The sequence below is a fragment of the Dipodomys merriami genome, unplaced genomic scaffold (genome assembly GCF_024711535.1).
Source record: "Dipodomys merriami isolate MVZ:Mamm:240054 unplaced genomic scaffold, mDipMer1.0.p SCAF_9, whole genome shotgun sequence".
Taxonomy (NCBI): domain Eukaryota; kingdom Metazoa; phylum Chordata; class Mammalia; order Rodentia; family Heteromyidae; genus Dipodomys; species Dipodomys merriami.
This window is the reverse complement of record NW_027206512.1, coordinates 37,721,931-37,748,837: the sequence shown is the minus strand read 5'-3', so window position 1 is coordinate 37,748,837 and position 26,907 is coordinate 37,721,931. Positions and strand designations below refer to the sequence as shown.

The following is a 26,907-nucleotide window of genomic DNA, read 5'->3' as shown; positions in this document are numbered from 1 at the left end:
AAGTGGAGGTATGGTCTGAGTGGTAGATCAAAAAAGTAAAAACACAAGCATGAGAGCCTGTCCCTGAGCTTTATTGCTCAGCACTCTACCACTGCAGCCACAGTTCCACTTCTGGCTTTTCCACTTCTGGCTTTTTGGTGGTTAACTAGAGGTAAGAGTCTTGCAGGCAGACTTTCCTGTCCAGGCTAGCTTCAAACCATGATCCTCAGATCTCAGTCTCCTGAGTCATCAAGCTATATTTTGACATTTGTTGCATGGAAAAACCACCTAAATCCTTACCATGTTTTATTGACTCCTGCCTTCCAAAGAGGCCTTCTCTTAGACCCTCTGTGTAATGACACTGGGATGTTTACAGAGCTGATTGTAATTTGTTTACGTGTGTGTCTCCCTAACAACATGTGTCCCCCTGGGTCCCATGTGATCTCCTCTGTACCTCCAGTAGATCTCCAGTGCCTATGCATTGCAGGGATTAAGAAACTTGAAGAAATATTAAAATTACATATATAAAGGTTTTGGGAACTGGCTTCAAATGATAGAATGAAGCAGTATGATCACAGTGTCTGATTCAAGAGAAACAGAACAGGCATGCTTCTCTATCATTTTCCCAAACTACAACTTCATCTTAAAAACACTCAGATATCATTCCCTAAAAAACACATTCTCAATAAACATATTTTCCATCTAAAACACAACCAAAATTGTTTTGGATAAATTAAGATTAAATGCATTAAAATTTGTTAATCTATATAATCTTATTAATCAATATAAAAGGAAAATTCCAGTCTTTTATTTCCTTAACCCTCCTATACTACTGGATCAAAATTCCTTTCCTGAAAAATTCTTCCTTTGGTTTTCAAAACATGATTTTGATGACACCTTCAGACTACTAACAATGGGCTCAGGTTCTGAAGAAGAAGAAAAAAGAGCGGGGTTGGGTAGGGACAGATTCTCAGCGAGGGTCAAAATTCTTACCCTTTTTCTTTTTACCACTCGAGCCATATCCCCAACCCTTTTTGCTTTTGCTATAATGTTATGTTAGGGTATAAGGTTTATGCTCAGGCCAGCAAACAGTAGACCATGATCCTCTTATTTATGTTTCCCACATAACTGGAATGATAGGCATGTTATCATCATATCTGGCTTGTATTACTTGAGATGGGATCTTGTAATTTTTCTTTTTTTTGCCCGTGTTAGCCTCTAAATGAAATTTTTCTAATTTTGCCTCTTGAGTAGTTAGGACTGTAGGTTTGAGTCATGGCACCAAGGTAAGGTCAATATTTTTTACATGAATTTTATGTTACTACAACAATGTCTGGCTGAAGGTTTCCTTCTGGACTGGGACCCTGCCCTGCCTCTGGCTAGTCCTGAAACATTTGGAATCATAGGTTATATTCTCTTCTAACCTTGATTTCTTTTTATGTCTATGCATGGCTGCAGTTGTCCCCTTACACAACTCCAAAAACATACTTGAATTTCTATGTTCACTCAAGTTTTCCTCTAAACTTTCAGATCCCCAAATATAATTGCCCATTAGGTCACCTCCATTAGTGTTAACACTTTGTCAACATAGCCAAGACTGAACTTACTGCCTTAGCCTTCCCGGCAAGAATCATCCTTTTTCTTGAACTTAGTTTCTGTTTCCTCCAAAATGCCACGTATGCCTGACTAGGTAACTCATCTTTCCATACTTAACTTTCCACTGTGACCTGCTTCCAGAAGCTAGTCTTTTATAGTACACACTATAGCGTTCCATCACATTAACTTATTTCCTAGGAAGCATTTATCACAATGCTTCTTTGCCTGTTTTCTCAAGACACTGTTGGTACTGCCCCTCCCACCCTGGTTTTTACAGCAGCTACCACAGTGTAGATGAGCATGATCTCAGCTAATGCTTGTTGAATAAGAATTCCAAAAAATGTACCAATGAAAATTCCTAGTAGAGAATCTGTATCCATTCCTGAACATCTTACCTCAGAGATGTCAAAATGAAAATCTAAGGTTTTCCCAGGCAACTCCTTGGAGACATTATTGAAGATTTTGGTGAAGGATATTTCAGGAGAGCCTATGTCTCCTGCATAGGCCTTTGGGATGTCGTTGGGTACAACAAGACTTGCAGAGCGTGACACTACTAGTTTTAATATGTTGAGGGCTTCTTTCCAGTAAGGACTCTGGTTTAAAAAATAAACCACATATGTAAGGAATAAATGCATATTTAACTGAGAACAAAATCTTAGGGTAGCCATAGATCACCAAAATATTATTGCTACAAAAACACCTGTGCAAAGGATTCATTTTCCTTTGAAATCTTTCATAGAAAGTCTGAGTATCAAAAGGGGAAAGGAAAGAAAAAAATAAACACAAGTTATTATTTGTACTGGCGGGTTTATCAGCTACCATAGACCTAAGAAAGTTACCATATTAGAATACCAGGTTTCTTTCCAATAAATTTTTTATAAATATCAGGAAGTTTATTCTATTTTTGCTTTGGAGAAGTGCCTAAAATAAAGAACTTACAACTTTTTTCTATTACCATCTACCTTAAAAAATACAAAGAAAAAAACTACTTCTTAAAAAAATTTATAGTACTAAAATCCATTTTCAACCCTCTTGATATAACTAAAACACAAAATAACAATAAAGGTCTACATAATAGTGTGATATTTTAAAAATACAACTGTAAGCTGAGTGTTAGTAGCTCATGCCTGTAATCACAGCTACTTAGGAAGCTGGCCATCTAGAGAATAGTGGTTTAAAGTCAGCTGAGGTAGAAAAGTGTATGAGACTTCCAAAATAACCAGAAAAAGGTTGGGCTGGAGGTGTGGGTCAAATGGTAGAGAACCAGCAGGGCAAGCAAGTTGGAAGGTTCAAGGCCCTGAGTTCAAAACTCTGTACCACCACACACATGCAAAAAGAATCACTTATAGAATCATCTTTTTTTTTTTTCCCTGTCAGAAATAATTAGAAGATCTGGGACTATGAAATACTAAAACTTCTTCAGGAATATTTTCATAGATTATATTGGAGGGTGGTTTGTATTCTGTGTGAGAGCTAGCAAATATAGTATTCAATAAGTTGGCTTTTTAAAGCTTTTACTACTGAGGATTAAATAAATAGGTGTCACCAAATAAATTTTTTTACAAATATTTGAACTGTTATTTTTCAAGACAATCTAAAAATAATCTCAACTGCACAACTAAAGAATTGAAAACTTTTTTGGGGAGGAAGAATGTTGCTGGATACTGAACTGAGGGTCTCTCATACACTATACCACTGAGCTACTTCACCAGCCTTCAAAAACATTTTAATACTGTTTATTACTTTCAGATATGGGCTAGAAGACAAACTTTATTGCTGGTCAAGTCTTTCTCTTTTTAAATTCTGCTCTAGTGAACGTAAACATAACTAGAGTATTTATCTGGGAAAGCTCATAAGGAGTTTTTTCTCTTGGTTGGGGCAAGATAGTATATATAACTAAAATTCCAGTTACTAGGGGGAGATGGGAGGATCTTGAGCCTCACATTGATAGCCAGGCTAAGCGTGAGATAATATCAGAATAAAGTAAAGCAAAAAGAGCTGAAGGGATGGCTCAAGTGGTATAGTTTCTCCCCTTGATACATTGCATGTGGACCCCTGATCTGCTTAGCACAAAAGTGAAGTAACCTTGTCACCATTCACACTTAGACCAGCTTTGATTTTCCTGTTTTAAAAATATCTGGAGGGGCTGGGAAGGTGGCTCAGTAGTAGAGTGCTTGCCTAGCATGCATAAGGCCCTGGGTTTGATTCCTCTGCACCACATAAACAGAAAAGCCCGGAAGTGGCACTGTGGTCCAAGTGGTAGAGCCCTAGCCTTGAGCTGAAGAGCTCAGGCACAGCACCCAGGCCTACAGTTCAAGCTTCATGACACTCCCCTGGGAAGTTTTTTTTTTTTTAATCAGCCATAAAAAGACAACTATAAAATATAGACTTAAAAAAATGGTTTCTCCTAGCCGAGTGCCCATGGCTCATGCCTGCAATCCTAGCTACTCAGGAGGCTGAGATCTGAGGATCATTGTTCAAAGCCAGAGCAGGCAGAAAGTCCCAGAAACTGGAAGTGGTGCTGTGGCTCCAAGTGGTAGAGCACTAAGCTTGAGTGAAAAAGCTCAGGGACAGCATCTAGGTCCTGAGTTCAAGCCTCATGACTGACACAAACAAAAACAAAAAAAAAAAGAAAAAGAAAAAAAAACAGCTTCTTCTCCTAAAAGTAATATTTGCCTATCATGTAGAATCTGATTAACAAACAGAATGGTACAAAGAAAACAATGAGTCACAATTCCAATTCAGAGATGATAAATGTGGCCATTTGTGCACATACATTCCATGTAGCTGCTTCTCAAAAATAGAAGATCCCCTTTTACTTTAAAGACATTTCTCATGTAGTATATATTTCTCAAACATGTTTCTTACTCTTGGAAATGTTATAATTGGAGTTGTTATAATTATATATATTGTTTCTTGTTGAATCACTCACCTGTACATATTTGCCAATAATCTTTATGATCTCCAGATTAAACTGCTTGGCTGGGGCTGCCGACAAGTCAATGTGACTCAACAGACTGTAGATAATCTGGAGTAATGATTGCTGCATACTGGACAATCCTTTTTCTAGCAACTAAAAGGAAAATAGTAAGTAGATATTAATCAGGTTAAATAAACTTACTATTTACACTTATGATGTAAACTCTTAGGTTTATGGCTAGCAGACAAACTTAAAAGAGTTTTTGGTTAGATGATCAGAGATCCAGAAACCAAGGGAATGAAAGCTAATGTCTATTATTACCACTTTTTCTTGTTTCAGAAAGGAGAACAGGATAATTATTCATCTTAATAATGTCTCATTACCTAACAAATTTAGCAAACTATCACTGGTTGTAGGTTCAAAGAAAAACTACTATTACTAAAAAATAAGAACTTGATTTTTCCTTTTTGGTGCTGGTACCAGAACTCAGGGTCTCACCTGACTTGCATACACAGAGACATGCTTCCAATCGGCACTGATTAAATTGGAGCTAGAGTTTCTTCCACTTTTCTGTCCCAGTTGGCTCTGAACCATGATCCTCTGGATCTTGGCCTTGTGAGTGGCGAGGATTATAGGCATGAGCTATCAATGCCCAGCTGCTCTTTTGTGGTTTTTTTTTTTAAATTAAAAAGTATAAACAGTAGTACTACCTAACTCAGGATTTCCAGAGCAGAATTTAATGACACGTTACTTGTAACTAGTCTTTGTACTACTTCCAAGGGTTATTAATATAACTCACATAAGTAACATTTGGGGCAAAGCCATTTTTGTCTTTGTAGTGTAAAAGAACACTAGCCACATCTGATACACAACAGGCCGTATTGTGCCAGTTTCAATGCCTGGAACCCCATGGTGGACCTTCAGAGAGTGCAGGTTCCACCTCAACAGTGAGCTTCATGGCAGCACAATGGGAGGGTAGTTGGAGCATTCCGATATAAGCTGACTAAAGAGGGTAGGCCCGGTTATATTGGCTCTCATCCTAGAGGTATAGATATGAGATCAATCTAGCATTTTATCAAGCTGAGAAAAGGATAGGAAGGCAGCCAGATCATCAGTTTACATGTGTCAACTAGACAAAGGCAAACCCATTAAAACCAATATGTAAAAAATTCACACCAAGCATGATTCATTTTGTCATAGTAAACAACAGCAGCTTGGCTAAGTTAAAACAGTACTGTGAGCAATAGTCTCTTGCAATTTCTTCCAAGATCCTTTCATGGCTAATTTTTTTAGGTTAATTATCTAAAACAAAGTAAAGGATTACTTTATCCTAAGTGGATATTTTTAGTGATAAAGAATTTCTTCTACTTGATGCTTTTCTGTGTAGCTATTTACTTAGTAATTCACATTGCCAGGCATTAAGCTCAGAGGCCTCCACAAATGAGTATTACCTTTTTATTATGCAGTTCTAATTGTACTTTCTTTTGTGATTCTGTTTTTTATACCTTTCAAAATCATATTTTCAGTAAGAAAATCTATCATCAAAATAAAAATGTACCCAGCAGAAATGCCTTTGCATATTGCTCTATTAATCTAGAAAGGATTTCAAAATTAAAACTAATCTTGTAGAAAAAAAATTACAATTATTCTCTAGGATCAAAATGTACTAAAACACTAAGGTGCCACTGTTAATAATGAGGACATTATTTAGCGTAATGTCACGTAAAGACAAGTTCTAAGACAAAGCAATGGAAATGAAAAGGAAAATTTCTTGCCTACCTGAAATTAATATTTTCTTTTAGAAAAGATGTTAGGTGTGTGTGTGTGTGTATGTGTATGGAGGCTTGACCTTTTGCTAGGCTTTTTTGTTCAAGGCTGGCCCTCTACCACTTGAGCCACACCTCCTGTTTCTTTTAGAAAAGAAATGACACTCCACAAATAAACCTACTTGGAAATTTTGCCTAAGTAGTTAAAAATAAAAACATCTAAGTTAAGTTTACCTCTGCTAGGTACGTCACAAGGCTGAATGTGGTATCTGAGAAGGAGTCATGCAGGTATCTGCACACGACATTGATCCAGTTAGAACAGTCTCTGGAGTACGTGTGCGTACTGTATAGACTCATCATGTGAGCCAGATTCACAAGCGTGGGACATTTTTCTTCTGCACAAACCTAGAGAACATACACAATTAATTCACTCATAAAAAAAATCAAGATACACATTGAAGCCTGATTTTTATACCAATGCATTTATTTAATGGAACGAGTGTGTATTCTAAAATTTCAATTCATTTAATAAGTAGAAATGTCAAAGAAAATAGCAAAAAAGACAGCATTCTTAAGAGAACAACAGATGAAATGGAAATAGGATTGCTGTATGAAACTCTTCTATGAGTACTAAGAAGTATGGCCTTTTCTAGTCTGACACTATAAAAAAATTTCTGGTAAAAACCTACCACCTATGGCTTTGTAAACCTTAAATTCATGATCATTTTTGTTGCTGTTTGGTTTAATTCTTCTACATTTCAGTGCATAAGAACCTAAACAGAAGATTCAACTTGGGCTTTCTCAAGCTGGTTTGGCGTAGCTGTGTTAGGGAGAAAGTATTTCAGTCTCCAGTGTCCAGGGCCTCACAAAGCAGTCTCAGCAAGTGTGACATATTCAAGCACTTCATCACCTTAAATTGCTTATCAGGGAAACATCTAAGCTCTGGGAGTTTGCCCAACCTTTTTGGTGCCACTCCATAGCCTAAAGGAATTTTCAAAGTTTGTTTGATACGGTATCATGGAATCTGAATCAACCTATGTTTGGGGAATCCTATTGACTGGATGAAATGTGTCTTAGCTCCCTCTAGAGGACACCTGAACAATCTAGAACTGCAAAAGGACCCTGCTAGTCTTATATCACACATAAGTCTATATATCATAAAAGATTAGATTCATCATGTATGTTTTTCATTTTCCTTTATTCTTTGATATGATTAATGTTTAGTATTTACTCATTTTATATATATTTTAACAACTGCCTACATTTAGTAATGAAATTAAGTATTATCTTTAAAACACACACACACACACACACACACACACACACACACACACACACACACACACCTTTCTCATGAATTATAAATGACTATTTGATAAGTTAGAAGATATTTAACAGACTTGGAGACTATCAAGTTATCACTGATAGGTCTAAGATATAAATGCATGTGCAGAAGCTATGAATATAGTACCTGAAAGTTATTCTATAGAATTACTAAGAGCAGCTGGTTTCATGGATTAATCTCTTATGAAACAAATAAAAGGAAAACTATTATTTCCATTTCAACATATAATAATTTACATGCATTTTTAAATCCCCTAATTTTCAGTGTCTTGTTCAAATTCTTAAAAACACGACAAAATTTCTTGAAGAATAAACTCTCATTGCTTTTTACGTTTCTTGTTTGTTCTTTTTTGTTGTTATTGTTTTTTGAGATGAGTCTTACTATGAAACAAGATTTGTTTGCCCTTAGCTTCTCTTAAGAGCTGGATTGTGGTATGCCACCATACTTACTTGCCCTTACTGAATTCTTACAAACTTAAATAACATCTTTATCCCAAAGAATGATTTATTTCTAAGAATTTTTTTTTATAAAAGAGAGAATTTCTTGGAAAACATGCTATGCAATCTTATAGTAAATGTCTTAAGATTAGGTTAACAAATGTTCCAGAGACTGTTTCCATAATAAAGTTTTTCAGCATACTATTTTTGTCATAATGAGAGAACCGTATTAGTCGTTAAGTGTTGTCTCATTTTGAAATTCTGTGCTCTCCATGGACACAAACAGCAGAACTGGCGATATTTACATAATGAGGAAGTACATAATGGCAGAAAATTACTCTCAACAGCTCTAAGTGGGAGAATAAATTAAGGAATGCATTTAATTCACACCCTGCAGGTTGCTAAAAGCATAGAGGGAACCTTTGTATGCTGCTCAACAGGAAGAAAGCAGACTTCAAAACAATTTATCACAGAAGGCACCATTTGAGCTCTTTAAGACAAACAGCTACCTGGGAAATTTCCCTTGCCCTGATGTGGTCATGGCATCATCATACTCAAGGGCTAGGCCATCCTCATTCAGCTAGCCCAGGCTGCTCAGTGAGGCCAGCTACTCAGCACACTCCACATGGCCTCTTTAGTAACTCTACCTCCTCTACTAGAGTACTTGTGTCATTCAAGTCTCTTAAAATCCCAAATTAAGCCATACACACTTTTTGCTCTTATATTTTCTAACATCTCTTTTAGAAAAAAACAAATCCTTGTTTTTTAATGATGTCAGTAGAGAATGAAAATCAAAGTTACTTTAGCAACTTTGTCACTTTTACATTATTAGTGCAAAAAGCATGTAGAGTTGGCTTTTTTTAGATAATTATTTTCTTGTGTGTTTGTGTGTGTGCCTGTGCCCTAATACTGGGGGGTATGACTTCAGGCTGAGTTCTCACTTGTTTTATTATTTTTTTTTCCTTTTTGCTTACTCTAACCATTGAGCGACACTTCCAGTCCTGGGCTTTTTGGTGGTTAACTGGAGGTAAGAGTTTCTTAGATTTGTCCACCTGGGCTGACTTCAAACCTCAATTCTCGGCCTCCTAGGTAGCCAGGATTACAGATATGAGCCATTGGTCTTGGCTCAAATAATCATTTTCAAAAGGCAGTATTTTAATATAAAAAAAAAAATCACACTTGGTGCTGGGAGTGTGTCTTAGTTGCAGAGTGCTTGCCTAGCATGCATGAAGCACTGGGTTCAATTTCTGAGTACCATATAAACAGAAAAAGCCAGAAGTGGTGCTGTGGCTCAAGAGGCAGAGTACTAGCCTTGAGCTAAAGAAGCTCAGGGACAGTGCTCAGGCCCTGAGTTCAAGCCCCAGGACTGGCAAAAAACCCAAAACAAACAAAAAACCATAATGTTTTATTCATTTAAAATAAAACCAAGAATAAAACATATTTTTGGATTATTTCCTCCCACTACAATTTTTATTTAAGAAATAAAATACGTTTCTATTAACTATAGCAACAGCTTCTTAAAAGCACCTGCTTTTAAAATGGTAGTATAAGACCCTCTCCATCTGTAACTCAGTGTACTTATTAGCAGAGTTGGGTCACAGGAAGAAGTGTTTTACTTGACTTTGTATATGTTTGCTTTGTCCATATTCTGAGCTGTTATTTGAATCACAGCTTTTAAGAAAATTGCTTCTATAAAATGCTCTTCCTGAAAACTTTCTTTTCTTGTTCTCTTTGGTTGAGAATTTCCTGTTCTTTTTTTCCCTCCTCCTCCTCCTCACTCGAAGTTCACCTTATTTACTCCTGTCCACAGACTACTGAATCTCTATAATTCCTCCTAATACTGTCTGTATTTTCAGTTGGAAAAGCTGAGTGACTGACCAAAAATGTTTTTTTTCTTTTGTCAATCATGGGGCTAGAACTCTGGTCCTGGGTCCCTAGTCTCACAGACTTTTCCTGCCTGGGCTGGCTTTGAACCATGATAATCAGTTCTCAGCCTCCTGAGTAGCTAGGATTACAGGGATGAACCACTGGTGCCCGGCTGACCAAAAATGTTAAGAAGGCAAGCTAGTTAAGAATTCCTTATTGTTCTTTATTTTTGTTTCTTCCCTTTCCCCCTACTCCGCCCTCAAACTCATATTCATTTTGCCTCCCAAGTGCTAGGATTATAGGTCATGAACCATAACACCTTAAGGGGAATCTTTATTGTTCTTAAGATAGGAAATCATTAAAAAGACAAAACATCAAAATCATATTCTTCTAAAACTTAAGATCTAAGGAGGAAGAAGGAATGAAGGAAGCAGAGAAGATGTAGAGGGAAAAATGTTGAAAGCAAAAAAGACAAGCACTAAGGGAGAACTTTCAGAATCTCAAATACATTATGCCCTGTTCTTTGTGGTCTTTCACATGTCAATCCTTCAACCTCCAAACCCACACATGGCCTCTTATCAGGAGATCTTACTGTGTTAGTCCTATTCTGTCTTGGATACGTTCCAGAGGAAGACAGGACTTCCTCTACACATCTATGTATGTGCTGCTAAAAAGTTCTTCGCTATCACTGAGAAAGTAAAAAGTATCACCCTTGATGGTAACGGCTTACCTCCCTGACTGCAGGTCCCACTCTGGGATCCACAGGTATTTGACTACTTTGCTTAGTATTGTATTACCAGCTTTAACCCAGTGCTGGGTCAATATTTGATAGTGAGAAACTGACAGAGATAGAGAGGAGAGAAAAAGAGCAGAAAATGACTCAGACTCAAGAGGAGGGTTACACTAATTAATAACTTTATTCACTATTACTTGAATAGTTGTAACTTACATTATAGGTAACTCTTATATGCACAAAGAGAATGAACATTTAAATGTCAATTTCCCATATGACAAAACAGTAAGAAGATTTCTATGAGGCTCCCTCTTAGGAGAAACTTAAGAGCAATTTCCTTATAGTATTATTTGTAGCATAGGACTTGCTTACCTTTGCTATCCGGCTAGCTGTTTCTCTGCAAAACTGAGTTGGGCTGTCAAAATGCTGGATTAAATGAGGCAATAAGCAAAGGATGTTAAGAGGAAAGCCTATCAAAAAACAAACAAACAACCAATTTTATTGCATACCATTTAAAAAGTTTAAGGTACTTTACTTATTTAATTTTATTTCATTTTTGGTGGTGTTAGGACCTTGGCTAGGTAGGCATACTTTCACTGGAGTCAGTTCCCCAGCCCAAGGTGTTTGCAGCAACAGTTTACTTTTTCCTTTCCTGGGATACTTGATCTTTTACATCCTTTAGATAACTTAAGCTATGTAACGAATTAAAAACACATGGCAGAAAGCAGATTTCAAAACAAATATGACTTCATACTTCAATTACATTAAAATGCAATTATATTAACATTGCTACAATTATATTAACATCACCTGACAACTGGGAAGGATCCACCAATGTGTGTTTGGAGACAGAAATAAGTTTACTGAGGAGGTGTACGGTCATTTCTTGAGTAGATACTGAGGTAAAACCTTTAAGGAAGAGCTGTTGAAGGCCTGGAAAATTATTCCACTTCAATTTGTTTTGTACATTTTCAATCTTCTCTCGACTCTCCGATTTATCCAAAGGCAAGTGGATAAGCAGTTTGTTGAGAAGTCTGAGAGCCAGGAGGTATTCATATTCATAGTCTGATTCTAATAAAGATGCTGCTATCCAAAAGATGGTGGCCATCAAGTTGGTAGGCTCAGTAGTGGACTGCACGTCATATGTGCCTTTCTCCCGCAGAGAGGAAAGGCTTCTAGTCCTAGCTAAGCTATTGCTATGGTTTATCCGTCCATCCATTATATCCAGTGTGTTACTGCGCCGCCGGTCACCTTTTCGGTCACCAATTAAACTTAATCTCAGAGAGTTACTTCTTGTATTACTGTTGGATCCCAAATAACTGCTACTATTAATGGGACTTGTGCTTAGATTGAGTTGTCCAGTGCTTTTCCTGTTAGCTGCATACTTGTTTCCCATTATAGGATCACGGTATGAGGTTCTTTGGAAGGGAAAAAAAGAAACAATGAATGCATGTCTAAATCATTTCTTTTTACATTAACTTTATACCCTTGAAAACGGAAAGACAGTAACTATAACCAGAAAAATTCTGTTTTAGTATAACTGACTTTCTTTCTTCAATTTTTAGTTCTGCCTCCAGAGGAAATGTACAACAAAGAGTACCATTTATACTGTGGGCATTGCTTTTGAGGTAGGATGAGGTTTGAATTGCTGAGAAAATACTGCTATAGTAATCACTTACTGTCAGATCTGGGACTTAGGAATGAAGCATGTCCAGAACAGGCCTTGTTGGCTTATCATCTTCAAGCTGGACAGTCCTGGTGTGCCTGTTTCTTTACATGGCACATTGTCTCCAAGAAAACCAAACTCAAAACTCTAACTCTGATTTCTCCTTCTTCGAATCATATCCAACCATTACTGAGAAAAACAATATTCACTGAAGGCCTTCTAAATGCACCAGGAGTGTGTATTCAAAAAGCAGGGAAATTAAGTCAAGACTATCGAAGGTGCCAGACAAGACATATGTATAGATTTATACTGTTAATTACAATTATTGGAGTATTAAGGCAACACTGAGAATTCCCTTGAGGGAGTTAGAAATGTTTAGCTCGAAGGCCATACTTGAGCTGAACCTTGAAAGGCAGAGAACACAGGAGGAAAGGTTGCTTCAGAGGGAGTGTGTCCTAGGGAGTCACTTGGGGAGCACAGGGACTCGGTGTGACAGCAATGGGGCTTGTAGACGGAGCCCAATAGTAGAGAGTAAGGACATGGACACCGGAAGCGCTGCACTGGCACCGTGAGCCCTCTCTGTCTCAAGCCTGTGTCCCACGCTACTCAGCCATCTCATTTTTGGGGTACTCTCACTGCTGGTGTTGGAGTAACACAATGTTATATGCATTTTGATACTGGTATCCCATATTCAATAGATTCTTTGGTTGAAGGTCTTACTGAGAAAGGGCAGAAAGAAGATCGTAATGTTTCATGGTCTCCGCCAAAGTATCAATTGCAGATTCCAAGGTAAGAAGCAGTTCAATTACAAATCCCTGGGGAAAGAAGGACAGGTCTTAATTATGCTTGAAAAAAATTTGCAACGGACTTCCTGATGAGATTTTAAATTGAACCAACTTGACATTAATATCACAAAATAAACTCCCGAGTAACATAATTTTGCTGACTGATAAAAACTTATCAAACTAATGGCACAAATTGCTTAAAATGACTCTATAATTTACCTGAAATTTCTCAGGTGACAAGTCTAAGAGCCTTCTTTGTTCTTTTATTAGAAGTTGTAAGTTGAGTTTAGCAGCAAGTGTTAAAAATATCACCTTAAAAGTATGCTCTATCAGGTACTGGTTGCTCAGGCCTAGAATACTAGCTACTCAGGTGGCTGAGATCTGAAGACTGCAGTTTGAAGTCAGTCCCTGCAAGAGTTAGTGAGACTCTTATTTTCAATTAACCACCAAAAAACTGGAAGTACAGCTGAGGGTCAAGTGATAGAGCACCAGCCTTGAGTGAAAAAGCTCATGGACAGAGCCCAGGCCCTGAGTTCAAGCCCCAGTAACCCCTCTACTACCCACTCCTTCAACAAAACTCTAAATATGACTACCTTTTGCTATGCCCACAGCTTTCCTGTGATAGATCTAACGTATCACTATCCTAGCCTGCATTTTCACGAAAACCTCTTGCCCATTCTTCTGCTTCCAATGGAAACCACCCAGATGCCTGAAGGGGTAAGCCAAACCTCTTGCCAGGGAATTCTCTAGACCAGATACCTCATCATCTCCTCCTGACATACCCTCAGTACATGCTAGTCACATTAGTTTTCAAAATTCACCTCAAAATAGCACAACAAAACAAGATGCAAAAACCCTACTGCCTCTACCCCAGAGTCACTATACTTCTTTCTCTTGCTTTCTTCTCACTGGACTCAGGTGTCCCACTATTCAAAAACTAGAAGATCATACATAAAACAATTTCCCATCAATCATAGCTCCTTCATCTCCTACTCCACAAAATTTTCTTCACAGTCATTGTTCCTTAATCGCCTGCTACTCAAAATTATTTCCATAGCATCTATTACCAAATAAAATGTATTATGTGTGCTGGACCTCCAAGTTCTAGGGAAGGGCTAATAAAATCACTGAACTGTACAAACCTAAGTTCTTTTTAAAAAATGACTATTAGTAATTTAAGGAATTGTACAAAACATATCAATTCAGTTTATAACTCAGTTTATAAGTACAATGCATCTTCATCAATGTCAGCTCTTTCATAATTCTCCTACATCTCTCCCAATTCACCCATCCCCTCAATTTTCCTAGTTCAATTTTCACATCAAGTTTAAGTTATATACTGCAATATTTCATTTAATGGTCTTTAAAACCAAAATCTAACCTTTTTTCCTGTTATTTAAATTCAACTTCCTTTATCATTCTTGGATAGTATTCAGCTGTGTCCTGTGTCTGTAAAGCTTTCTCTGCCAGGTAAAAGACTGTATGATGTAAACTCTAGGTTATTAAATATATTTTCCAGATTACTCAATAGTAAGTACAAAACTTTAAGTTGTCTTAATTATCTGCCTGTGTGCTAACTTGGAATGAGCAATTCTATATGACCATCATTTAGTTCTACCTACAGGACTATTTAGCAACAAGTGTTTGACCACCAGAAACTGTCCAATAACTGTCAAAAGAATGCAACGACCCACCTGGGCGTCTTCTCCTGGGTCCCCTACAGTTTCCACAAGCCTGGAGAGAACATCAGAAAGTGTAGCTGCAGACAGTGGCTGCTTCAGGGCCCTGAAAATCTGAAAGGATCTCCCAGCATAGTGTCGAGAAGAACAAGAAAGCGCCGTTTGCAGAGCAACTTCACTAAGATGATGTTCCAAATGAATGCCTTCTGCAAAGGAAACAAGCACGTAGTTCTTATTTTTATGGACTACAGGGGTTATAATCACATTTAAAACTGGAATCACATATACTATCTGGCCAACCTGTCAACACTTAAACTTGTGTAAGTCAATGTTTCTGATTAAACTCCATTTGCATGTTAGATGGCTCTTCATCCTGGTCCCCAGGGAAGCAGTCCTTGGCACCAGGGTTTTTCAACTATAGCACCACTAACATGTTTAGCCCAGGTAATTCTTGATGCTTTGAAGGGCTGTCCTGAACACTGAATGATGTTACCAATATCTCTGGACTCTCTCTACCCACCCCTTGGACCTACCCAGCAATGGAAACAAGAGTATCTCCAGTCATTGTGAATGTCCCTAGAAGCAAGACCAATGCTGTAGAAACATACTGTTTTGCTGTGTTAAATTTTAGATTTTAGAAGAATTATTAGTTTAAGAAGGAATTTTTATCATCTCTATTTTCCCTTAATATAAATTTCCATAATTCTCAATTACAATTTTATGATGTGATCACCCACAAAACTAAGGACCCTAACATTACACAGGTAAGATTCTTATGTTTAAATAATAACTTAATGTTTCTACAACTAGAACAGACCTGTAATCATTAACAAGTTAAAAAAAACTTTGCTAAAAAATTTTGATTCAGACATGAACAACAATCTACTTTCAGCTGTTTTATCACAATTTCAACAGCACATTAAAACATCCCATTAAAACAATTATTTTCTAAAAATAGTTACTGAAAGATACCTGAGCTTGACTGCTTAAAAACAGAAACCACATGTTTCAAAAATGTAGTTAACTGTTCAGCACTCTTTATGCTGGAGTTCTTGGCAGAGACATCCTCATGGTTCCAAAGAGGCCCCCTTTTCCTAAAAACAGAGAATACAGGAATTTCCTTGTTTATAACTTTCTTTTAAGTTTTACTCCCCTAAACTGTGCTTAAACAAGTAGAATGGATATCAGTTGAATAACTCAACAGCAGGTTATGGTCTATTTTTATTATTTGTATATATGGATATGGAATAGTTGAAAGAAATGCATAATTTCAACAATGACTTTCAATAACATTAAATTTTCTAAAAAGTAAAAGAAAAAGATGATGTATTTGTCTATTGGTTACTATAAAAGTGTCACAAGCAAAACTTAATTTGTAAAGGCTAGATTGTGTCCAGATAAGGCAAAGAAGATTATTTATCTGTTCAATGCAAAGAAAACAAGTTACTTAATCCCCCCCAAACTGTTGTAGTCTCAAGGCCACCACTGTGGCTAGGCTTACGTTCCAAGTGCCTTCAATACCTTGTACATGGGTACGCTATTCACTGCTCTGAGGCTGCTTTTCTACACAAATGCATTATCCTTCTCCCCCTCCTCATTTAGCTCAATGTCCAGAGTGGAGGACTGAACCAAGGGACTCACATGCGAGGTAAGTGCTCTTACCTTTACACTACATGCCATGTAGCTGGTAGAATACTAGCTCACTGATTGTTTTAATATCATCTATAACCACAGGGCTTGGTTTCATGGCTTTCCAGCTTGACTTTTTAAAAGAGTTTTAATGAAAGCTTGTCTAGAAAAACTCTTTCTCAGTATATCAGCCAGAATGGATTACTCCTATTTCCAAACATCTTTTGCTTCCCCATGACCCAGTGCTTTGGCTTTTTCTGTGGGACACTATATCCCTTCTTCCCATCTTATCTTCTTTGGCGTTACAGTATTTTGCCTAGAGTAGACTATACATAAGCATTTGCTGGCTGGTTGATAATGAAGGAAACTAGAGTATTTATACATTCAGACAATAGTGTATTCTCTTTCGCAGTTAGTAACCACTATCCATGTAAAATAAGAAAGCATCTAATTGCATCATGATCTTCAAAATACCACATGATACCAATTTGTACAAACATGGCTTAACTGTTGGGATGGTAAGAGCTGCATTACCTTGAGGTAATGAATTCCATGAGGGTTTTGACTTTTCCATCTTGTTCCACTGAGATGTCCACCTCGTTGAGAAGGGTGGTGTGCAGGTGTGAAATGGCAGCGCTGTTGTTTCCTAAGCTGATACTAGAAGAGGTAGAACTTGAGCTAAGCCCTGAGTCGGTCATAGGGGAGGGCTGGTAATCAGGTATAAAATCATTAATGCCTGCTGAAAGAGAAAGCTTGTCATGAGTAACCACACAGGAAGAATCTACAGGACACTTACAGAACTACCCTATCCATGGACCCTCATAGACACGGAGGGCTTCCGTCTGTGCGAGCAGATGTAACTCGGCTCTGCTGATGACCCTCAGAAGCACAATCACAGTAAGTGAATTTGTTTGCAGCAGATTAGTAACTCAGCAATCTGCATTTAGCAGGCAGTTCTCTGCTGCCATCTGCCAAAAACCCAACGCAAGTGCCAATTACTTAATATTTTATCAACCTTTATTAAACAAGCCCCTTTTCTGTAATACGAACTGATTTTTAATTCCTTGTGGAAAAGTCTATGTTTTGACTCATTTTATTTAAAAAGTATTTTAGTATCTATTTCTAATATCTATAGTAAAGCAGCAAATATTATTCCAAGTTATTATTGAATACTATATTCACAAAATGGCAAAAGAAGACTAAAATGCAAACAACCAGATGGGTGCTGGTGGCTCATGCCTGTAATTCTAAGCTACTTAGGAGGCTGAGATTTGAGGATCATGGTTCAAAGCCAGCTCAGGCAGAAAAGTCCGTGAGACTCTTATCTCCAATAAACCAGAAGTGGTGCTGTGGCTCAAGTGGTAGAGCACTTGCTTTGAGTGAAAAGCATAGGGACAGCACCTAAGCCTAGAGTTCAAGCCCCACACCTGACAAAAAAAAAAAAAAAAAAGCAAACACCAAATATGGAATTTTAAATAAAGCGAATTAACATTGAAAAAAGCAGTATGTTTTATTCTATTTTTCTTATAACAATAGTTTAAAAAATCTTACTTTAAACGTAGTTTTAAAAAGGTTACATAGTTTTAAAAGCTTGCTTTTAAAAGTTTCCAAAAACTACTTTCTTACTAATTATATGCTTTTGGGTAAATGACAAGGTTTTAAATAATTTTTTAAAAAGGATAATTTTATTTCAATCTGTTTTTAGCCTGATGATATGACTGAGTGGAACAAGGTGGGAGCCATCAGGAAAGAACCCGAGGAACTCTGATAGTAAAGGACAAGAGAAACAAAAAAAACAGACAGGGAAATCACTTTTATACTACAGTCTCAATAACTGGACCTTCAAAATATGTAAGATTTTAAATGCAGCAAAGATAATCAATTGAATATGAATTTTCATGCCCAACTTGATCATTTTTTTAATTTTGGGAGTGGAAGCAATCTAATATAAATCACCAAATTTTCGTAAATAGCACTCAATCTATGAAGCACTTTCATTGTAAGTTCAACAAACACATTCAAAGCATAAATTTTGTGTGATACGAGGTCCTTAAGAGCAATAAAGACCCAAATGTTCTAGTTTAATGTATTCATTAACTGGCGAATAAATAACAAAATGGCATTTAAAACAGTATGATAATAAATAAATAATAATAATTTTAAAAGTTTAGTTAGTATATGAAATGCTGTTTTATTCTAGTACGTCACTGAATTCCATAGTATTGAAGAATAGTTCTTGTTTAAAATTATAGATGTAAAGTAAATAAATACCTGTGAAAGTATAATCTAAGTGTGCAATTTGTTTGACTGTCAGCACCCTGGGCTCATTGAACTCCTTGTTCCTGAGTAGGACAGAAGCAACAGTTCGGATGTTACTGTTGGGTCCCATCACTATTAATAAGTGCAGAAGCAGGCGTTTACAATGTTCATACACCTCAGGGTGGCAGTGATCAAACCCTGAAAAGGACACAGAAAAATCATCATCACTCAGAAGAAATGAGCATACTTGCTGCCAAACTCATGTCAAAGAAAGGCAGAAATTTCCGTCAACCTAGGGAACTGGTTCCACCAATTACCATCAATGCGTAAGTCTCTTATAAATGGAGGAATATCTGCATATAGCACACCTCCTCCTTTATACTCAACTGGAGGTTACGTGTAACACCCAGAAAACAGTTGCAACATAATACTGACTAGGAAATAATGAAAAAAAAGATAGACGTGTTCACTATAGACACAAATCCCACACTTCTCCCAAACACTCCCCCAGAACATTTACAAACATGGTTAGTCAAATCCATGAATCCGGTGAATCATATGTCCACTGGATACACAGAATATGAGGCATTACATGCCTTATTTTTTATTGTTCTCTACATTATAGAAATGTACATTATAGAAGCCTACATTATAGAAGCCTACTGTCATAGGAAGAATCACCTTATTTTGTTTTGTTTTTTACATTAGTTATATGGGGTGAACATTTCCAATCTCATGCTCACTGTATTATTTTCATAGATGCAAACGATTTACTTACACCAAGTTCATCATCTTTTACTCTCCTTGTTAGCCTCTTCCCTCCCTAGATCCCACCCTGACAGAGCCCGTTTCTCTTTCTAAGCCCCTCCGCTTGGTTATTAGCTTTCATCAGGCTCTTATGCTATTTTCATATATAATTGCAATGCATTTCAAAATTATTTATCCTCTGTCTTTTTATTTTTTTCTTTCTGTTTTCTCTTCTTTCAGACTAAATAGTCTCTTTTTTTGTTTTTCTTGTTGTTGGTTGTGGGACCTAAACTCTGGGCCTGGACGCTGTCCCTCAGCTCTTCAGCTCAAGGCTCGTGCTCCACCACAGCGCCACTTCCAGCTTTTTCTGCTTATGTGGTGCTAAGGAATTGAAACCAGGGTCCATGCAAGGCATGCACTCTACCATTGAGCCACATTCTCAGACCCCAGACTAAATAGTCTGAGAATCACAGTAAGTTTTAAATTTGTTTCAGGCCCAAAATTCAGTGATGGCATGGAAATTATTCCTGTTATACTATATACTAAATATAAATGCAAAAACTTGAAGGGTAGGCTTTGTGTGTGTATATGTGTGTGTCTATGTGTGCTTGCGCATGCAAGTGCATACACACGCACGTGCATCCAGCAAGTAGTATAAAATGTCTGAACTGCTAGGTGCCAAGGGCCTATGCTTATAAATAATCCTAGCTACTTGAGAGGCTAAGATCAGGAGGATCATGACTCTAGGCCAGCTCCAGCTGAAAAATCCAAGACTCCATCTCCACAGTGGAAGCTGGATTCAGTGACACAGAGGAAGCAAGACCTTATCCTAAAAATAAATAGCAAAAAATATGGCTGGAGGTATGGGTTAGTGGTTGAATACCAGCCAGCAAGCACAAGAAGATCACTACCTTGATTTGCTGCAGGAAGCCAATCCTAAAAGCAACAAAGTTTTGTTTTTTTTAAAGTCACGATAGAGCTCATTTGTTAGTTGCACTTGGAGTTTCAGGAATAATATCACTGTTCAACAGTGAAAAACACAATATATTTGCATTTTCCATTCACCCTGGTAGTTTCTGATCCTATAGATAATTTCTGTTTGAATTACAGAATTTTGCCTGACAGAGTGTACACGTGTTGGTTTGGGGGATTTCAGGGGGCACAGGATAGGAATAAGAATAGGGATAACTCGGGGAGAACATGGATAAGGACATCTCAGTGGTAGAGGGCTTTCTTCACATGTACAGGCCTGAGTTTGATCCCATGGCTGCAAATAAACATACTTGTGATTGGAAATAAGGCTAAGGTTTGCATGTTGAGTGAGATAAGCTAAACCTAAAAAGCCAAATATCTCATGTTTGCACTTATATATGGAATCCAGACCTAAAGGAAAGATGATCTTGAAAGTAGTAATAGTAATGGGGCATAAGTATAAAAGGGAAATTGTTGGGGGATGGGATTAGAAGGAGCAGGTAGGGTGAAGGAGCAGTTCAATGGTGAAGAAGAGCAAAGTACATTACATATGTAGACATGAAGAAAGCATGAGGAAATCCATTTGGTACTGTCCAGAAAGGTGGAGAGGGAGCCAAGGGAATATTGTAGAGACAGTGAACTTTTTCTAAATACATTGTACATATCTACAGAATCATCATAATGTATACTAATTAATACTAATATTATTAATGTATATTAATAGGAAAAAAATGTGCTGAGTGCCAGTGGCTCATGCCTTTAATCCTAACTACTCAGGAGGCTGAGATTGGAAGGATCATGATTTGATGCCAGCCTAGGTAGGAAATTTCATGAGACTCTGTTTTCAAAATAACCTGCAAAGAGCAAGGTTTTGAAATGTAGCTCAAGTGGTAGAGCACCAGCTGAGCAACTAAGCTGAGTACACTGGAGGATGAATTTAAACCCCAGTACCAACAACAAAAAACAGAGGAAAAGAAATCAGGATGAGAATAACTCCCCCTTAGACTGGCAAAGTATCATGGAAATAATAGAAATGTCTAAAAGCTTTCTTTTAAATGTCCTTTAAATTGTCATATAAACATAAAATGAAGAAACTGAACAATGGAATTTCTTACCTATAAAAATTGCATGAAGAAGAAGATGGAGATAGCTTCCCCATTCCACCTTCACACTGTGATCAATGATCAGATCAGTCAAAAGGATCACCGCGATGTTACACCTGTGACAAAGAGACTATAATCAATGATTTACCAGATCTGAGGAACCTGGTCAAAGGTTTGAACAAATCATTTAAAGACTTGAGGATTGTATTTAATGGCAAAAATACTTCTCAAGGAAACAAAAGGAATAACCAATGCAGCTGAAGAAACTGTTAAAAGTGACAGCTTAGAATAAAAAATACGGGCTTAGAGGTCCTTGAGTCAAGGTCTTCATTTTATCTTTCAACCTTAAAACCCGGCTCATTCCTTGCCACAAAGTAGGTGTTCAACACAGATTTGGTGCATTGCTAAATTCTGAAAGAATGCAGACATTGTTCTAGTGTGATTTTACTCAGGGGACGTCAATTCAAAATAGAAGTGCTGACTACAAAAAAGTCACATTTTTTTCAGATGTAGTAACTGGGTCCCAGAAAGGTCAAGTAACTATGCCAGACACCCAGAAAAGCAGCAGCAGAATTAGATCTTACACTATCAATCGCACAGTTAAAGTACCAAATTTTTTAGATTTCATAAAATGGAAAGCCGTTAGACTAATTTGGTTCAGTATCTCGATAAAGAAGATGGCTTCTGTTCTGTGTTGTCAGATAGCAAGAGGAAAGCTGCAGTGCTCAGCAGCAGCGTGGCCCATGTGAATAGGAGTGATGCTCTAGTCCACCTGTGAAGAGGTAATCCAGGTGTTGACGTTTCAGGCACGTAATCCACCAGTGGTGACCAGCAGCCTCCAGCTGGTGGGAAGGGCAGTGGCTCTCCTTGGTTATGCTCCATCACTTTCAGTCGCCAATTAGAATAAAGTGGCATTGAATCACCTATCAAAATAAAATGATCTCATTTTCTACACCATCTCATTTCTGCCAATATAAGCAAACTCTAGTAAGACATCAACAACTATTTATAGCATTGGAAAGTGATCAAATATAATTTCCCACTATTTTGATATATGTTTGCTAGGAAGACCTGGGTACAGATATTATCAAATTAGGCAGAGGGAAGAGACAGAGGTAGAGGTGGGGACCAGGGGAAGAAACAAACAGAGATAGATAGATGATGAACAGATGACAGATAGATCTATCACTGCAGATTCCATCCTTTATATCAAAACAAAATTGCATTGGTCCTCCTTATGATTGCTCAAATGATGACCAAGCCAGATCACCGTCTAGGTGAAGCTGCCTATCTGGCTTAAATTTCCTGGGCCAACACAAACCCAGCTGGTACAGCAATCTGTTCTACCACAGTTGGGCTGCAGGGTGCAGTAAAAAAATGTCAGGAAATGTGAATTCTGTGTGACATAGGTAAGTCACTTAACCTCTCTGGACCTCAGTTCCATCATGCACAAAATGGAGATTGGGCCAGATCACCTCCAGGGTTTCTTCCTGGTTGAAAAACTTGAACTTTTCTTCTACCTACCTTAATGTTACAATGAGACTCCAGTGAATGACTCCCTTGGCAATCCAAGCAAGTACATGTTAGAAAAATGAGAATCTGTACAGAAAAAAGCAAACCTGTTCAAAAAGAGCAGGTTGCTTCTGCCCTATGATGCTTCTTCAAAACCAATTCTACTTCCTTTTGATTCTTCTTAAGAAAAGCATTTGTTTGGGCTTCTTACTCACTATTTAAATTGCTTCAGGTTAGATTGGAACACCACTAGTGGCAGTTATATACATTTTTAAAAATAATTTTCTGGAAAAATACAGTTTATTAACTTTAATACAATCAACAACACATCTCATCAACAAGGTTTTATAAAGACATTTGGAATGTATTACTTTTTTCTTCTTCATAAGATCCTCCAGAGCTGCTACTGTACCGAGATTCTAGTCTGTGATGTTGGCGGTTTAAGTGACTGTTCAGTCCACTGTAGATGTCCAGATGCACATAGCTACAGGAACAAGAAGGGAAGTCGATCACAGTTCATGGTAAAATGGTATCTGTACTTTATGTTCAACTCTTTAGTGTTTAGAGAAACACACAAGGCACAACATCCTAGCAAAAGTTTATGTTAGCATATATTAATTTCGATCTCTTAAAAGCGTAAGCTTATAAAGTAGGGAGTCTCCTGAAATCTACTTTATTTAAAACATACTCATTTAGAAAAGCCTTGAAAGGAAAGCAAATGGAAGGATGACTTATTGTGTCTGAGGATGAACCTTGGGCAGAGGGCTTTGTGAGATGTGAGTGAAGACCTAGGTTCAGTCTCCAGCAATGGGGGCATTGGGGCAATGACATCATATTCCACCTTTTCACCTTTCCTTACTGAATATTAAGAAACCGAGTATATCAGCATCTTTACATTTTCAAGGTCAATGTGAAAATTTTTCCAAATGGAAACATTTCTTCCACTGAATGTAACACAAGGAAATACACATTCCAAGGCAGAAATTACCAGTAACTGTGATGACAATCAGTATCTGTCACACTGAAAGGTTAAAGAAGAAAAGAGAAGGAATTACCTCTCCTCTAGGTTCTCTTTTATGGGCTTATTGTCAAGGTTGCCATCTGTGGGAGCTACCATTGTATTGCTACTAGAAGTAGTTCCTGTCATGGAAAATAAAACAGTCCCTGTTAACTTAGAAGATAGAAAAAGACAAAAGATGTCAGTCAAAAACTCCATTGAAATGAAAGCAAACTGATTTTTAAAAAAAGAATGTACTCATAAAGACACAGAAGAAAAAGAGACATCAGCAGTACATTATTGGCCGCTTGACAACAAGTAGACAAAGAAGTAATTAAGTGTTACAATGGCAGGAAGTGAGGGAAGCTAAGAAGCTTTTATAATGTTGCACCTCCTCAAGGCTGGGGGATGAGCACAGAGCACCTGTAGGGGTTGACAGCCGTGCTGCAAATAGAATTGTTTGATAGTCTAAAGAGGTACTCAGTATTCTGAATGGCTTGTTTCCTAAGAGTCTTTTGTAATGAGTTCTTTAGAGGTTTCTGAACTAGGACACACTGAAATCACCTCTCCTACCCTGTACCCTTCCTACCCATTGGCCTTTTGGAGGCTGGAAGACAGTGTGCATGTTTGTGGATAACGTAATCCACAGATAAACATACACACCTTCTACTGAGATTATTACTAATAGTGATATCACTTAGCAAAGGATGCAGTCAATAAGTTCCAGCTATACTTCTAGAGCTGGTAAGGTTTTACTCCTAATGAAAAGACAAGTCTAGAATTAGTAGGCTTGCAAGGAAAGCTTCATGAAAATAAATCAGAACAAGCAGCAATACAAAGAAAACAGGAACTTCAGCTGGAAAAAGAAAACTTATATAACTTATTAGATACAGAAAAAAACTGTGTAACCATGAAACATGAATTGGATACTATTTTAAAAATCCTAATTAAAAAACTCATAGGCTCATTACCTGACTTATGTAACTAACCTCTTTGTGTATCACTTTTACAATAAAAATTAAAAAATTAAAAACAACAACAAAATGCTTAGGAATTTAAAAAAAGTTTCAAGAAATGAAAAACTTCAATAGAAGAGATATTAGGAATCATCTAGAAATTAGGACACAAGGTTTGATAAAAAACAAGTAAATTATAAAGACATATATATCTTGATTTATACAATATTATTGACATGCATTTAGTACAAACTAAGCAAAAAAGTTTAACAGAAATTTTGTCTACAATAGCTTAGATATTATAATGTTCATTGGAGATTATTCCCTTATAGAGGTAATTTCTTCAACTGAAAATACTGTTAATAAGTGTTTAAGTTATGTTAAGATGTTAGTTTGCTTAATGATTCCATATCACATGTATAAATCACAATACTTTGTATTTTATAATAATGTAACTATAATTTGTCAATTTACTACAGAAAACTGTAGAATTTTTACTCAATTAGATTTACTGTCTGATATATAAATATCAAATTATTATAATGGATCGACAAATAATTTATAAAATAATTTATATAAATTTTATAAATTTAACATGCCTATTACATTAAAAAAATTTCATTCCACAGGGATATTTATTTCTATTTTAATTCAGAATAAGGCTTTATCGCTCAAGAGTATAAAACAATTCTTATACAGTCAAATTTTTTTAGCTCTATGAGGATTTGCCAAACCTTATCAAATTAGTTACTATGCATGACTCTTATCTGATTACGATTTCTCAGTAATGGTAAGGAAATGCACTGACACGTGTGAAAACAGATGTGTCTTCTGCTACTAGCCGCAGATTTGTGTGCCTTACCTGAGGTGACAGAGGGGACTTTGCAGCTGGAAGTGATGCGGTAGTAGGGGGGGTTGTCCATGTGAGTGACCCCTGCACTGACAGGGTCCGTCAGCTGTAGCTCACTCACCAGCTCTTCTAGCAACTGCATCGTTTTGTCTCTACCTAAATAAACGATAACTTTCTTCACCTGCACAAAAGTTGTATGGAAGAGAAAAAAGCAAAAATTTGATCTCATAAATGTGTCCAGATACATTTAATGAAAGTCCAGCTTCCAGTGGAAGAGGAATAAACACAATGTACTCAGGAACAGGCTATCAACAGGCACATAGCTTTTTTGTTGTTGTTTCCCCATCAGTTCTGGGGCTTGATCTTGCGGCCTGGTGCTGTCCCTGAGATCTTTTGCTCAAGGCTAACACTATCACTTGAGCCATAGTTCTGCTTCTGGTTTTCTGGACATGAGCTGCATGGACTTTTGTACCCAGGCTGGCGCTGAACCACAATCCTCAGATTCAGGTTCTTGAGTAGCTAGGATTTACAGGCATGAGCCACCAGTCCCCAGCTAGACACATGGTTTTATGATATTCCTTTGCTTCTTGTTTATAAAAAAGAAAAAAAACTTCTCTATGTAAATTTCTGTTTATGCTTTCAGTGTTTAATATCATCCTAAAATTCTTTGATATTTACCAAGTCAGCCTGCAAGTTCAGGATTTATCTTTTAGTTCAACATCCTCCTTCTCTGTATTGAACAAAGCAGCAGAGATGTCATTACAGCAAGGAAGAACTAGAACCAGCCCACACAGAGTGCCCTGTATGGGGTAGAGTGCAGATCTCTAACTTCTGGCTTATGCCATTTGCAAAATTACTTGCCATTTTCTCATCTACAGAAGGGGGGCAATTATAGTACTTATGTCATTCAGTTGTTCAGATGGCTGATTTAAGATTTATAAAGCATATGGGGCTGGGAAGGTGGCTCAGTGGTAGAGCGCTTGCCTTGCATGCATGAGGCCCTGGGTTCAATTCCTCAGCACCATATAAGCAGAAAAAAAAAAACGGAAGTGACACTGTGGCTCAAGTGGTAGAGCACTAGCCTTGAGCTGAAGAGCTGAGGGACAGCGC

At 37.3% G+C, this 26,907-nt stretch overlaps 1 protein-coding gene across 13 annotated transcripts in view; it reads right to left on the bottom strand.

The window, feature by feature from the left end:
* The window catches only part of Fryl (FRY like transcription coactivator), a 230,725-nt gene that overhangs the window by 29,904 nt on the left and 173,914 nt on the right, over positions 1-26,907 (bottom strand). For 9 of the 13 annotated variants that reach the window (XM_070012498.1, XM_070012504.1, XM_070012503.1 and 6 more), the window contains 15 exons: positions 25,810-25,978; positions 24,050-24,134; positions 23,366-23,478; positions 22,255-22,405; positions 21,495-21,598; positions 18,673-18,858; positions 16,936-17,140; positions 15,745-15,866; positions 14,788-14,978; positions 13,029-13,123; positions 11,453-12,060; positions 11,015-11,112; positions 6,496-6,666; positions 4,508-4,648; positions 1,971-2,168 (listed from right to left, as the gene is read on the bottom strand). In XM_070012498.1, the coding sequence (XP_069868599.1) occupies positions 1,971-2,168; positions 4,508-4,648; positions 6,496-6,666; positions 11,015-11,112; positions 11,453-12,060; positions 13,029-13,123; positions 14,788-14,978; positions 15,745-15,866; positions 16,936-17,140; positions 18,673-18,858; positions 21,495-21,598; positions 22,255-22,405; positions 23,366-23,478; positions 24,050-24,134; positions 25,810-25,978 (2,637 nt within the window). The remainder of the gene's footprint in view (positions 1-1,970; positions 2,169-4,507; positions 4,649-6,495; positions 6,667-11,014; positions 11,113-11,452; positions 12,061-13,028; positions 13,124-14,787; positions 14,979-15,744; positions 15,867-16,935; positions 17,141-18,672; positions 18,859-21,494; positions 21,599-22,254; positions 22,406-23,365; positions 23,479-24,049; positions 24,135-25,809; positions 25,979-26,907) is intronic. The other 4 variants (XM_070012502.1, XM_070012511.1, XM_070012510.1 and 1 more) reach the window with 1 other exon arrangement.